The following is a 15,204-nucleotide window of genomic DNA, read 5'->3' as shown; positions in this document are numbered from 1 at the left end:
CCATCCCCTAAATAATTTTTAATATACTATTTTTATTAATTCTTCAAGAATTTCATACATGTATAAAATGTATTTTAATCACATTTACCCCTAATGCCTTCCCCTAACTCCTCCCAGCTCCACTCCCACCTCACCCCACCCAATTTCATGTTCCACATATATAGAAAATACATTGAGTCCAGTTGGTGATGCCCATATACTCACAAGTGTGGGACCATCCCATGGATAACCTACAAGGGGCCACATGCTTAAGAAAACTGTGTCCCCAAACCCAGAAACCATCAACTGTCAACAGCTCCTCAACTAGGACCCTACATTTTTTTGTTTTGTTTTGTTTTTCAAGACAAGGTTTCTCTGTGTAGCTTTGCGCCTTTCCTGGAACTCACTTTGTAGACCAGGCTGGCCTCGAACTCACAGAGATCCGCCTGCCTCTGCCTCCCGAGTGCTGGGACTAAAGGCATGCACCACCACCGCCCGGTCCTACATATTATTTTTATTGTAAGAAAATACTTGATTTTAGGTCCAAATAGAATAGAACCCACACATAAAGTAAGTTGTTGATGGTGAAGTAGTAACATGAGAACCATTTCTACTAAAGTATTAAAGACCAGAATGTGCACACAACCACTGTTGTGCACCCTGAATTAGATGTAATAGTCAATGCAACTAGATAAGAGAAGGATGTTAGAGGCATAAAAATTGAGAATAAAAAGGAAGACTATTGTTTGAAAACAGCATAGTTGTTTCCCTAGAAAACCCAATTTAGCAATTCAATTTTACTATAAGAAAACTCAGTAAGGCAACAGAGAACAAAAGTATATAGAAATTAATAGTTTTCATTTCTTCAGATTACTTCCAGACCCCCGAAAATGTACCCAAAGAAGAAGCCCACTTATAATAGCAACAAAAATGTATAAGATAACCTGCAACAAATTGAAGAAGGAATACGGATACATATACACATGAAAACTTTAAGGCAGCAGTGATAGATACAGAAGAAGATAAGTAAATGTCAAATAGCAATTGCAGAAATGCTTGTCCTTGTTAAAGATGTTCATTGGCTGGGTGCGGGGATGCTTCAGTAAGTCTTATTGGGATTGCTAACTAGTCATTTGTAAAAGAATAAAGTTGTATCTACTGCTGTGGGATGGTCTGTATGTCAAATATGTTGCTGATTGGTCAATGAATAAATCACTGATTGGCAGTGGCCAGGCAGGAAGTATAGGCGGGACTAACCGAGAGGAAAATTGAGAGAACAGGAAGCTGGGAGGAGAGACACTGCGAGCCGCCATCAGGACAAGGAAGATGTAAAGTACCGGTAAGCCACAAGCCACGTGGCAAGGTATAGATTAATAGAAATGGATTAATTTAAGCTATAAGAACAGTTAGCAAGAAGCCTGCCACGGCCATACAGTTTGTAACCAATATAAGTCTCTGTGTTTACTTGATCGGGTTTGAGCGGCTTGGGACTGGCGGGTGAGAGAGATTTGCCCTGACTGTGGGCCAGGCAGAAAAACTCTAGCAACAATCTACATCTTACATATTACACTAGCATAAATTACAAATTTATTTTATATTTGTATATATTTAAAATAAAAACTAGTATCATAATTGGGTGTGGTGGTGCATGTCTTTAATTCCAGGACTTAGGAGGCAAAGCCAGCCTGGTCTACATGGCAGGTTCCAGGCTAATCAGGGTTGCATAGTGAGACTCTGTCTCAAAAAAACAACAACAACAAAAAAACCCAAAAAACAAAACAAACAAAAACCCACAGGAGCAGAAGAATATGTGGGCAAATTCTTGTAATATTTTAATAAGTGACTGACTCAAAATGGGATGCTATAAAATAAAAGTTAAATCTAGCTGCATAACAAAAGATAAGTGTTGTTTTGGTTTTTTTGAGACAAGATTTCTCTGTGTAGCCCTGGCTGTCTTGGAACTCGCTCTGTAGACCAGGATGGCCTTGAACTCACAGAGCTCCCCCCGCCCCTGCTCCAGAGGGCTGGAATTAAAGGCATGTACCACCACCACCTAGCTTTACTGTACAATTTTATTTTCATCATTTTGTTTTTTGTTTATTTTATTTTTTTTATTTTTTTCAGACAAGGTCTCAGTATGTAGCTCTGGCCTTCCTGGAACTTGCTCTGTAGACCAGGCTGGCCACAAACTCACAGAGATCCACCTGTCCCTGACTCCTGGGTGTTAAGATTAAAGGCATGCACCACCACGCCTGGCTTACTTAAGTACACCTTTTTAAAATATATATTTTGACCTTTGAATTAAGTTACTCTCCAGTGCAGAGTCTAATACAGACATAAATGTATACTTGAAATCCTAATGTGACAATCAGATCCAAGTAACTAGCTAGGTGTGCTGGTGCAGGCCTATAATCCCAGCACTTGGGAGGCCGAGGCAGGAGCATTCCAACGAGTTTGAGACCAACCTGGACTACATAGTGAATTTAAGCCCATTTTGAACTTCAAAGCAAAACTCTGTGTCTCAAAAAACAAACAAAACAAATAAACTTATTTTAATTCTTCAGTCCTTGCAGTGCTATGAAAATAAACTTTTTTTAAAATTCATTAGTCCTTGCAGCGCTTTGAAAAAGTGAAGCACGTAGTAGGAACTCACTAATACAGAGCCTTACTATGTAACCTTGAATTTGCTTGGAGTACATAGCTCAGCAGCAGAAACAAGAGAGACCCTGCCTCAAAAAGCTGGAAGATGAGAACTGACTCCCACAAGTAGTCCTTTGACCTGCGCCATGGGTATGTGCACCACCCACATACTAACTGCATAAAAGAAAAATGTATGTTACAGGAAATAAGTTTTCTACTCAGAATTATTAAAAAGAAACTAAATTTACCTCAGCTCCCAAATGCTAGGATTATCTGTGTGAGACACCCCACCCCCCACCAGCCAACAAATGCTTCTTGATTAACTATAAAATCATTTCTTTCAAGTCCTGTTTGCATTCACATGATTGTTCTATTAGCTTTTTAATGCAAAGAGACAGATCACCAACTGAATATTCAGCAAACTGTACCTGTTGCTGATTGTACCAGGAACATGTATCTTCAGTTTCTCTGTGACTTCTTTCATCACCCTCTGGTAACCAGACATTCCTGGGTCTTTGACATAGTGAGTATTATTTCTCATTAAATATTCCCCCAAGTAATTAATTGGATCAAACTTCGTTGGGATATCAGCTCGGCTCAAGAGTTTCTTCTTTTCTACCTGCATTAACATGTGTTCTACTCCCGGAATCAAGGTGGGTAGAAGCTTGTCCAGCAAGTACGCCCGGGGACTTAGTGTCATGCTTTCAATATTAAACCACTCTTTGGCCAAGTCATCCCTAGGGAGATTTTTTGCAGTCTTCTTTTCTTGTTCCTTCTTCAGGCTATCCTTCTCTAACATGTTCTGCTGCATGACCTGGGCTCTTGCTTCTACTATCTCATGAAAATTTTTCTTCCATGGTTGCTGTGTTTTTAACCTCAGTTCGTATTCATCTAAACCAAGAATCACTTGTGCAGGTTTTCGAAACACAACATTCCTGAAAGCTGCATGGGAGTCCTCATCTGAGAAGAAAAAAAGTTAAACGTAAGAAATACTAGAAGTAGGGGGCTGGAGAGATGGCTCAGTGGTTAAGAGTTGATACTGCTCTTGCAGAGGACCCTGGTGGGTTCCCAGCATCAACACCATGCAGCTCCCAGGGACCTGGACCTACTGCTCCAGAGAGTCTGATGATGCCTTAGGCATCTGTGGGCTCCTGCACTCATGTGCACATACCCACACACAGATACACATATATGTAATTTTTTAATTAAGAAACACTATAAATAGAGTTTAATTGATGACTTTAGAATATATTTAACAACAACAAAGCCTCAAAATTGTTTTATATTCATTTACATGGTTTACTGGAGCACAATCAAAACAAAAATCCTGAGAACAATCATTTGAACCATAAAAACATTTGCTATTATATTGTGGAATATTAGTTTAAGATGTGTTACATCCATTTATGCTGTGGAATATTGTTTAATGATGCAAAGATGTGTTGCATTCTTTTAGGGTGCATTTGTTTAACTCTGTGAAGCTGTGTTACTTTGCCTGCCTAAAACACCTGATTGGGCCAACGAAGAGCTGAATGGCCAATAGTTAGGCAGGAGAGAGAAATAGGCGGGGCTGGTGGGTGGAGTGAATAAATAGGAGAAGAAATCCAGGGAAGAGGGCAAGGAGCAAGAAGAGGAGAAGGAAGGAGAAAGAGAGGAAGAATGAGAAGAAGGAGAGAAGGAGGAGGGAACCTGCATGGAGCAAGAAGCAAGGCAGACACCAGCCAGTGAGCCAGACATTAGAGAAGCAGTGAATGTAAGGTAAACAGAAGGAAGAACGTTAATAAGCCTAGAGGCAAAAGGTAGACAAAGAAAAACAGATTAAGTTAAAAGAGCTAGCCAGAAAAGAGTTAAGCTAAGGCCAAGCATTCAAATCTAAAAATAAGTCTCTGTGTCATGATTTGGAAGCTGGTTGGTGGCCCAAAAGAAAAAGTCTGGTACACTATTGACATAATCAGAAGCCAGTGAGCTACTCGGTGCCTTTATTAAATAATTGACTTGCTGCGACTCTGTGCACTCGCTGCCTCTGAGACAAGGTTGACCTCCAACTCCAACTCCTGTCCCTTTCTCCCACCCTCCCTTCGTCCCTCATTGCCTCCTCCCTTCCCCATCTTCCTTCTTTCCTTCTTTCGGATGAGTGTACCAGAGACTGAGAAGCATGAGGTAAAGGAGAGAGAAAAACAAAAGATACAGGAGGGAGATTAGATCATGGTCCTGAGCATCTGGGGAGATGGACTGAGCTAAGATGACTCAGAGAAGAAAAGAAATGTTGCTAAAATGAAGGAATGATGGGTCATGGACTTGATGTAAAAGATAAAAAAATATAAAATATACTCATGTGAGTGTGAAGCAGAATACACACATATAACTAAGCAATTTTGAAAGTGTAACTGAGAATTAAAGCAAGCCATTTTTTCATGACATCAGCACAGAGACTCTTAAGGTTTTGATTCTGGTAGAACTGGCTTGGCCCTGGGTTCCCAGGACATGTCTAGCTCACACTGTGAACAGTGAGCTACTAGATATTTTCTTCTGTTCCAGTGATTGCTGGGGTGAGTGGGATGGAAGAATTAGTGGGAATCTTAAGGGTTTGGATTTTTTTTTCTGACACAGCTGTGGAGATGAAGTACTTTGGGGGTCTTTTTAGGTATTATCCACTGAAAAAGAACACAGGTGCCCACATCAGCATCATGGCTACGTGTAGCTATGCTACTTCATCTTGCTTCTGTTATTTTGTGGATGTAGGAGAAAATAGAAACATATCTGAAAATTTGTCTATACTAATTTTTAATATGATGGAAAAGTAGCTATTGAGACATGTTTTAATTAGTAATAACTCCCAACAGATACTACAATTGCAATGAAATGGCAAGACACAGAGCCTCCATAACTTCCTAGTAGTGGCTATTTAAAAACCTGTTTTTATTTGGAAATATTCAGACTTGCAAAGATGATATATAGACATATCTAATTTTAGCTTAAGAAAAATTACCTACATAGTAATATTTATCATTTATTTCTACTTTGAGAAAAATGCTATTCTAAATTTTATGTTCATCATCTCCATGTATTTTGATATATTTTATTATGTCTAGCTGATTGTTCTCACTTTTAATTTTATATAACTATTTAATATCATATATATTCTATGGCCTTTTTATGCTTGATGTTATAATTAGAAAATTTATCTACATTGATAAGTATAGCTACTTCATTTGATTTTTTACTGTGGGATAATATTTTATTATATGACTATATCACAATGTATTTATCCATTCTCATTTTGTTAGCTATTGGGATATTTTTAGCTTTTTTTCTTAAAATAAATAATCCTACTACAAAAATTATTGCATGTATCTTTTTCTATATGTGTTTCTTTAAGGGATATTACCAAGATTTTTTTTTACTTTTATTTATTTTGTGAGTGTGTGTGGAGGGTGACATAGTCATGGTATGCTCATGGAGGTCAGAGAACAACGTTTGGTTCTTCCTTTCCACCATGTGGATTCCGGAGATGTAATTCAGGTGGTCAGCCTTAATGAGCCTTCTTGCCAGCCCCTGTTATTGATATTGTTATTCAGGGTGCTCAGGATGTATGCTTGTGTCCCTGCAAAATCTGTATATCAGAGCCTAAGATCCAACATGACGGTATTAAAAGGTGGGGACTCTGGGGAAGACTGCCCTCAAGGAAGAATTAATACCCTACAGAAGGGCTAGAGTGGGACTGAAGAGCCCGCTCACTGGTTAAGAGCATTTATTATTCTTGCAAATGACCCAGGTTCAGTTCCCAGCATCCACAATGGAGAGCTCACAACTGCCTGTAACTCCAGTTCCAGGGTACCCAATGTCCTTTTTCTAGTCTCCCCAGGTACCTGCACATGCATGGGACATACAGACTCACACAGGCACAAACATACAAAATAAAAATGAAAAAATATTAGGTGGGCTAGAGAACTAGCTGGGCCCTTGTTGTCTGCTGTGTCACTTGAAGATACAGTGTGCTCATCTCCTGCAGAGGATACTGCATTCCAGGTGCTGTGTTGGAACCAAAGACTAAACCCTGAAATAGATTTCAAATCTGTTTGTGCCTTACTTGACCTTAGACTTTCCAGCCTCCGTAATTGTTAATAGTAAATTTATCCTGTTTTTAAGTTGAATTCATGCTGTTTAAAGTTACCCTAGCCTGTCTTTTTTTTTTTTATAGTAACAAGAAGTATCAAAACACAGGGTCACTTGCAAGAAATATTATTCAATTACTTCCAGAGTGGTTGGTATCAATTCGTAGAAACCCTTGAAAGCTCATCTTTGGAGTATCTTGGGTCCAGTGGTGGATGGGATTTGTGAGCCTTCCTTTGGGTTCTTATTTCCTCCTTGGTTAAACCACTTATTCCAGTCATCAGCTACAAGAGTAAGCGTTCTTGTTGTAGGGGCTGGAGAGATGACTCCGTGGTTAAGAGCATGTACTGCTCTTGCAGAGGACCCCAGTTTAGCTCCCAGCATCCATGTTGCATGGCTCATAATCACCTATAACTCCAGTTCTAGGAGACCTAATACCCCTGGCCTCCTCAGGTACCTTCACTCACATGCACATGCCCACACACAGACATGAATACACATATACTTGAAAAAATAATAAAAATAAAAAACCTTAAGAAAAAAAAAAAGAATCCCCATTGTGGGAGAGTGGCTTTTGAGTTGTAATGCTCAGGTTCCTAAAAAGGAGCTTCAGAATCCACAGGACTTGAAGCTCCTTTGTGGCCAGAGCAGCTATGCTTCAATTTATTTCACATAATTGGAGAGCATTATAAGATTTCATTGGAAAAAAGCTTTGCTGCTTTAAAAAAAACTGCAGAAAAATCAATACTCTGAAGGATAAATTTTATCCTTTTTCCCAAGGAAAAAAATCAAATAGCCTGTAAGAAAACCACTGAAAGCCCATCTATCAAATGTCCTGGGTCCAATGGTGGACGGTATTTATGAATCTTCTTCAGGTTTTTATTTCTTCTGTGGCCAAATCACTTATTCCAATCAGAGGAAGTCAAGGAGGGGTAGGATTACAGCTCTCTCCTATGTCAGTTGGATTTGCAAATAAAGTGGTCACTTGGTAGAGGAGAAGGTAGGGTATGTCTGCACGGTGATTTGTCACTCTGATGGTCAGAGTTGATTGCCAACTTGACAAAATCTGGAACTACTTCGACCTCTGGGCATGCCTGTGGGGGGTTATCTTGATTGCATAATGAGGTGGGAAGGCCTGGCCACTGTGGGTGGTCACTCCTAGGCTGGGATCCAAGGCTGTATAAGAGTGGAAAGGCCAGTTGAGCCCTGGAATTCATGCTTTAATTTCATTGCTCTCTGCGCTTCCCTGTGAATGTGATATGACTGGCTGCTTGGAGGTCCTGCACCTTGACGTTTCTACAGACTGTAACTTGAAATAGTGAGCCACCCAAATCTCTCCCCCTCAAGTGTCCTGTGTCAGGGTATTCTTATCACAGCCACAGAAAACAAAAATCAACTAGCCATAATACCAATAGTATATAATCCTTTTATTTTTACCTTTAAAACAGTACGAAAGAGCAATTCTTTCAGTTCTGCAGGCGTGAAGGTACTTGCTTTCCCCTTAGTCTGTCTAGCACAAGCCAAAGAATGTATGCCCTTGCTTGATTTAAGGGTAGTGCTAAAGAAAGAAAGCTACTTAGTACCTACCGCTCTATAATGGCTCGTTAATAAGCCCACAAATAAACTAGGGTGTTCTCTCTATTCATTGCAGCCTGCTAGTGCTCCCCTACCATGGCAGGCCGTTCTAGGTTGCTAAGCAATAATCCTAGTGCTTGAATTGCCCCTGCTGATGCACAGAATGGAGGATATGTGTGCTTGGTTAGGACTCTAGTTAAACACGTCTCTTTTGGAGCCATAAAAATCAAGGAAAGAAAAGGAGGCACAGCAATAGGAGGGTCAATAAATCAGGATTCTATCTGAAGCTGTCTTTTCACCAGGTGACTTTGGAATTCGAGTATCACAAGTTGTGGAAGTGCCCCCAAGGGCAAGTTAGTTTAGAGGCTTAGCAGAATGTAGTTTCAAAGCACTAGAGTTGTTTTTCAGGATCAATTAGGAAACTTTCAGGCTCTTTCCTAATGTGCAAACCTTCATCTTTCTAGCCACTAGCCAACTTTTTAAAAAAGTTGTATTTTTATTGTTTTTTTAAAATGAAGTATAGTTATCTTGTATAGTGTTAATATACTACATTTACATGATTTTTTATAATTTGAAAAAGTCACCCATGTGTATTAACTTGTTTAAAGTAAAAAAAAATACATTGCTAGGTATGGTGATATTTTATTTGTACTAAAATGTGATTTGTATGTTAATAAATAAAGTTGCCCAGGGGTCAGAGCTATTAGAGCCATAGCAAAAGCTGGGCGGTGGTGGTGCACGCCTTTAATCCCAGAACTTGGTAGGAAGAGCTAGTTAGATCTCTGTGTGTTCAAGGATACAGCCGGCATGGAGACACATGCCTTTAATCTCAATACCAACCATAGAAGACCTGGAGGTCTGTACAGAAAGGCAGTGACAAGGCAGTCATGTGGTTGGGTTTACAACCAATGAGAAGGCAGAACAGAAAGTCTTTATAAAGACAGACACACAGGAAGTAGGTCTCTTTCGGAGAGGTAGGACCCACGAGAGGAAGGGTAAGGTTTTTAGCTCTTAGCTCTGACCTCTTGGCTTTCTTCTTTGCATTGGTTCTGTGTTTCTTATTGAATAAGACGGTTACTTCTACAGCTAGGTGTGATAGCACATATATTTAATCCCAGCACTCCACTTGGGGGGCACCAGCAGGCAGATTTCTGTGTGTTCCAGGCCAGCCTGGTCTACATAGTAAGTTCTAGGCCAGCTAGAGCTATATAGTGAGATCTTGTCTCAAAAACAAACAAATAAATGAAAACTGAACTACATTGCTTAATTCAATATCATGATATTACCAGGGTCCTGCCCAGTAGAAGGAAATAGCAGGGAAGGAAGGGGAGAACTAACAGAAAGAGGGAAGTGGAGGGAGGGGGGGATGATCAAGAGAGATACAGGAAAGGAAATGGCTGCAGAAAAGTGCAAAACTAGAAGAAAAAAGAGGAAATGGAGAGAAAAGCTACCAAAATGACGGCATGAAGGTCACGTTGTTAGGTGAGTTTATCAGCATTAAGTTCTGCTCATATATTATTGAGGCACGAATACTTTCAACTCAATAGGAAGGCATGTGGAGGAATTCCATGTTCATAGTTTGAAAGGTCTAGACTTTCAGCACGACATTTCTCATTTCCTGCACTTAGTACATGGTCCATTGCTAGGCAGACTTCGTAGAGGATCTAGATAAGTAGATAGCAAGTATAACAGGAATTAAATAATCTCCACTACCGCAAGCCTCAGCAGACTCTTTTGCTAACTTAACACCCCTGGGGCTGGCTACTGGCTAAGCTACTGAAACTGGCCTGGAAGTTGTTCAACAAGCTGTACGCTATTTTTCAAACACAGGTCCTGTCTGAAGCTCAGCTGCCTTGACTTTATTATCAGCATTTCTTTACATACCGTAACTGCTTAAAAACAGAGGGGGGGGGCACCAGCAAACACCACTGGAACTGAACTTCAGTTGATACAGGAACTCGGCATTTCCTGCAGAGCGTCGCTAGTCTTTGAGCTTGTGTAATATGAACAGAGCTGGGCAAACTATAGGTTTTGTTTGTTTAAGGATTTCTAAAAATGGAAACCAATCTCATAGCCCCATAAAGAAAATGGCTGGTGTAAAGAATTGACATGGCACATGCAACCACAGGATTTTCTATGCAAAGACAAGAGTTTAAGTGCATTTTGGAAGCCGCTTGGCAAGATTTTGACAAGTATATAACAAGGATTGTGACACTTCTTTAAAACTGCAATAACAGCTCCTCTTCACACTTATTACATATATATATATATATATATGTTGTGTTATATAAACATATTTATGTTAAGAGTGATTCTGAATATAAGGTTTAATGTTTGATTTTCAAATAAAGAGCACCATAACTCATTTGATAATCATACAGAGCAACCATGATGTTTTCAGAACAACAAATGGAACACACTTCCCTGAATTACACATAGAAAAGAAATTGGAAGTACCAGAACAGGAAAGTCCACAAAGAGTCAATTTATATTTTTTTTTGGTGGGGGGTGGGAGGCAATAAATTCCTTGGCAGAATACATATATGAAGTCATGCAGGTACAAACTGCCCATAGACTAAACACCTCATTGAATTTATAATCAAATTCCTTGATCACATTCCTGGCTGGCATGTTTTAAGTGAAAAGTTAATTTATAAAGCTGGCTCAAGTGATTAACAGAAAAACAAAGTGTTCTGGGGTATTGCTGGTAGAAGCAATGAGGAGGAAGTCAAAATCAGGCAATGAAGGAGTGTGGTCCGGTGAAGGAGGACAGGTAAAGACTTGCCAGGAAAAAGAGATTTTAAAAGTTAGTTAAAAAAAAAAAAAAAAAAAAAAAGGAGGTGGGGACTGGTGAGCCAGCTCAGTGAGCAAAGGCGTGCACAGCCTGAGTTCTGTCACTAGAGCCCACATGGTGAGAGGAAAGAACCAGCTCTTCTTGCAGGTTGTCCTCTGACCTTCCCATATGTGCCATCCACACACATCAAACAAGCAAACAAACAGTTGAGAACTGTAAGAATACCACTGAGGAAAGCAGGGGTCTAAGAGTCATTGACTCCAAGGCAACCGTGCTCTCCAGACACAACAGGACTGGCGCACAGATGAACCCACAGAGACTGTGGCAGCACACACAGGACCTGCACGGGTTCCAGCCAAACGAGGTTGCGACACTGAGAGGGGGAAGTGAACACGGGGTCCCACCCCAACCAAGAAGCTCTCTGCAGCTGACACCCACGGCAAAGGGGAAGTTCGTTTTTACAGTTTCCAACTTTTTATTTATGCGTTTATTTCTTTCACACGTGTGGATGGTACACATGGAGAGGTAAAGGGGATTACTACTAGTGGCACTGGGAATATCAACCACACTCCAGGGAAAGCCCCACGCCCAGGAGTAGCTGGTCAACACAACATGAACTTGATGGCATTTTGGTGGACTGTTGTTTGGCATTTTTGTTTTATTGGTCTTTTGTTTATTTTCATTTTCACTTTTGTGGGGTTTTTGTGTGTGTTTCTTGTTTTGTTTTTTGTTTCTTGTTTTCTTTGAAAGAGAGAGAGAGAAAGAACATAAAGTTGGGTAGGTGGGAAGGATCTGTGGAAGGGAAAGCAAGATCAAAATATATTGCATGAAAATTATGTCAATTAACCTTATGCTAGAGAGGATGTGGAGCTAGGGGAACTCTCCTCCACTGCTGGTGGGAATGCAAGCTTGTACAACCACTTTGGAAATCAATATGGTGCTTTCTTAGAAAATTGGGAATCCATCTCCCCCAAGATCCAGCTATACCACTCTTGGGCATATACCCAAGGAATGCTCAATCACACCACAAGAGTACTTGTTCAGCTATGTTCATATCAGCATTGTTTGTAATAGCCAGAACATGGAAACAACCTAGATGCCCTTCAACTGAAGAATGGATAAACAAAATGTGGTACATATACACAATGGAATACTACTCAGCAGAGAAAAACAATGACATCATGAGGTTTGCAGACAAATGGATGGATCTAGAAAAAATCATCCTGAGTGAGGTAACCTAGACTCAGAAAGACAAACTTGGTATGTACTCACTCATAGGAGGATACTAGATGTGGAACAAGGATGACTGGACTGCTACTCACATCACCAGGGAGGCTACCTGGAAAACAGGACCCCAAGAAAGACACGGGGATCGCCCAATAATGGAGAAATGGAAGAGATCTACATGAACAGCCTGGACATGAGTGGGGGTAATGAAGGGCGAGGGTCAAGGGAAAGAGAGCTTGGGGGAGCGGGAGATCCCAGCTGGATCAACAACAGAGAGGGAGAACAAGGAATAGGAGACCATGGTAAATGAAGACCACATGAGAATAGGAAGAAGCAAAGTGCTAGAGAGGCCCACAGAAATCCACAAAGATACCCCCACAACAGACTGCTGGCAATGGTCGAGAGACAGCCCGATCTGACCTACTCTGGTGATGGGATGGCCAAACACCCTAATTGTTGTGCTAGAAACCCCATCCAACTACTGAGGGATCTGGATGCAGAGATCCATGGCTAAGCCCCAGGTAGATCTCTGGGAGTCCAATTAGCAAGAATGAGGAGGGTTTATATGAGTGAGAATTGTTGAGACCAAGGTTGGATAAAGCACAGGGACAAATAGCCAAACGAATGGAAACACATGAACTATGAACCAATGGCTGAGGGGTCACCAACTGGATCAGGCCCTATGAATGGGTGAGACAGTTGATTGGCTTGATCTGTTTGGGAGGCATCCAGACAGTGGGACCGGGTCCTGTGCTCATTGCATGAGTTGGCTGTTTGAAACCTGGGGCCTATGCAGGATCACTTGGCTCGGCCTGGGAGGAGGGGACTGAACTTACCTGGACTGAGTCTACCAGGTTGATCTCAGTCTGCGGGGGAAGCTTTGCCCTGGAGGAGGTGGGAATGGGTGGTGGGCTGGGGGGAAGGTGAGGGGGGCCAGAGGGGGGAGAACAAGGGAATCCATATCTGATATGTAGAACTGAATTGTATTGCAAAATAAAAATAAAAATTAAAAAAAATAAAATAAAAGTATGGATAAAAAAATTATGTCAATTAAAAATTTAGTTAAAAAAAAGAAGAGGGGGGAGAATATTGATAATTAAAGGACTAAGTGAGGATGTGGCCATAGGAATGGGGAAGAAGAGGGATCAATAGGGGAATTAACCAAAACTAAGGATTTGTGGAAAAGTCTTATGAAAACCTGCTAGTTAGTAAGCTAATTTTGAAATATAACTGGTGTGGAATATTCCTTTACACTGTGTGAAGATGTGTCACTCTGATTGGTTTAATAAAGAGCTGAATGGCCAATAGCTAGGCAGGAAGAGGTTAGGTGGGACTTCTGGGGACAGAAGGATTCAGGGGAGAACAAAGGCGGAGTCGCCAGCCAGACACAGAAGAAGCAGGACATGTAGGAGGAGAGGTAAAATCATGAGCCACGTGGCAGCATGTAGATTAAAAATTATGGGTTAATTTAAGTTATAAGAGCTAGTGGGACAAGCCTAAGCTAAGGCCAAGCTTTCATTAAATTCATAGGTCTCCATGTCGTTTTTTTCGTGAGCTGTCAGCCCAAAAGAAAAATCTGTCTACATATGGCATCTAATGCAGGGGCTCATATATCTGAACATATGGTCTGAGAAAGCTAAGAAAGTTCTGCACAAGGAGCTGGATGTGACTTTCTAGTCCTGAAGTCTCTCAGGCCAGCCAGTCTTTGCATACAGAGGTATGGCCAAGCCACCAGCCACCAGCACCTTGTGACAGCTGACATAACCATTTAGGATTTGTCTCACGCTATCAGAGAACGCTGCAGGTGCTCAGCAAAGACAGGTTCAGGTGGGAAAAAAACTAAAAACAGGTTAGAATGTGTTTAAAAAATGCACGTGGGCTTAAAAAATAAAAGAAAATGGGTATAGACAATCATAAAAATAGTTTATAAATAATAAAACAAAGTTTTTAAAGACAGAATAAAATGATATAAAAAGGATAAACCATATAAAGATGGAAAATACACAGAAAGTCTGGATCCTATATGGTGTCTTGTTGACTTTGAATTTTTTTTATTGCTGATGAGTAAATGACAGCTGCTGAGAGACATGGGATTGTAAAAGGGACTGCTGAGTTAAACTAGCCTAGATACTTTAGGAATATCTTAACTTTAAAATGGAAGTCAGAAAATGTATTGCTTTGGGGAAGAAGTTACGCTTTTGTTTCCACAGAAAGTGAAAAGCTGTAAATTCCTTCAAGGTTGACAGAGATCAAGTTTGATTGGGGAGACCCCCTGAAAATCCTGGCTACAGGCATAAAGAAATAAACCTAGAAAAACTACAAGACAGGTGACATGTATTTCACCTTCTGAAACATAAAGCAAAAAAATTATCTTTGGCTGGCTTGTGTACAATGCACAGCCCATACTTATGTTAATGAAGATATGTATGTTACCTTTGAAGGTTTGTGTGTTTTCAGAGCAAGGGGACCAGACACCAATGAAAATGGGTGGCCCAGGTGATCTAGGCTCTTAAAATGCCTCTGTTGCAGTTTCCTCAGAGTTCTACATCCAGAACAGCTTCAAGGCTGCTGGTTAAGATGACCCAGCCTCACAGATTATTCTAGCCAGGACTACAAATAAGCCTTCTACTTTCCCATTGCACCGAGACTGGACAACAAATGTTTTGGCTAGTTTTCCCAGGATTTGACCATAATTCCCATTTTCCCAGGACCTCTTAAAGATGCTGTTGCCCCCAAACAACAGGAAGTGGTTTAGAGAACACTATGCTCACATTCCCAAAGGTGGGGTGGGTTGGTTTTGGTCATTTGGTGGGTTATGGATGTTTGTCATCATTTAGGGGGGTTGGTTACAATTTGTTATTGGTAATGGTCAGGAA

The 15,204-nt window shown here is 40.6% G+C and overlaps 1 protein-coding gene across 13 annotated transcripts in view; it reads right to left on the bottom strand.

Moving 5' to 3' along the window:
- The window catches only part of Efcab5 (EF-hand calcium binding domain 5), a 139,686-nt gene that overhangs the window by 97,444 nt on the left and 27,038 nt on the right, over positions 1 to 15,204 (bottom strand). For 11 of the 13 annotated variants that reach the window (XM_052755967.1, XM_052755966.1, XM_052755958.1 and 8 more), the window contains exon 4: positions 3,048 to 3,579. The exons of the other annotated variants lie outside the window; for them this stretch is intronic. In XM_052755967.1, coding sequence (XP_052611927.1) covers positions 3,048 to 3,579 — 532 coding nt within the window. The remainder of the gene's footprint in view (positions 1 to 3,047; positions 3,580 to 15,204) is intronic. 13 annotated transcript variants of the gene reach the window in all.

The sequence above is a fragment of the Peromyscus californicus genome, unplaced genomic scaffold (assembly GCF_007827085.1).
Source record: "Peromyscus californicus insignis strain IS unplaced genomic scaffold, ASM782708v3 Scaffold_3__1_contigs__length_106647218, whole genome shotgun sequence".
In the NCBI taxonomy this organism is placed as follows: domain Eukaryota; kingdom Metazoa; phylum Chordata; class Mammalia; order Rodentia; family Cricetidae; genus Peromyscus; species Peromyscus californicus.
The sequence above is the reverse complement of the archived record's forward strand: the minus strand, read 5'-3'. Positions and strand labels throughout refer to the sequence as shown.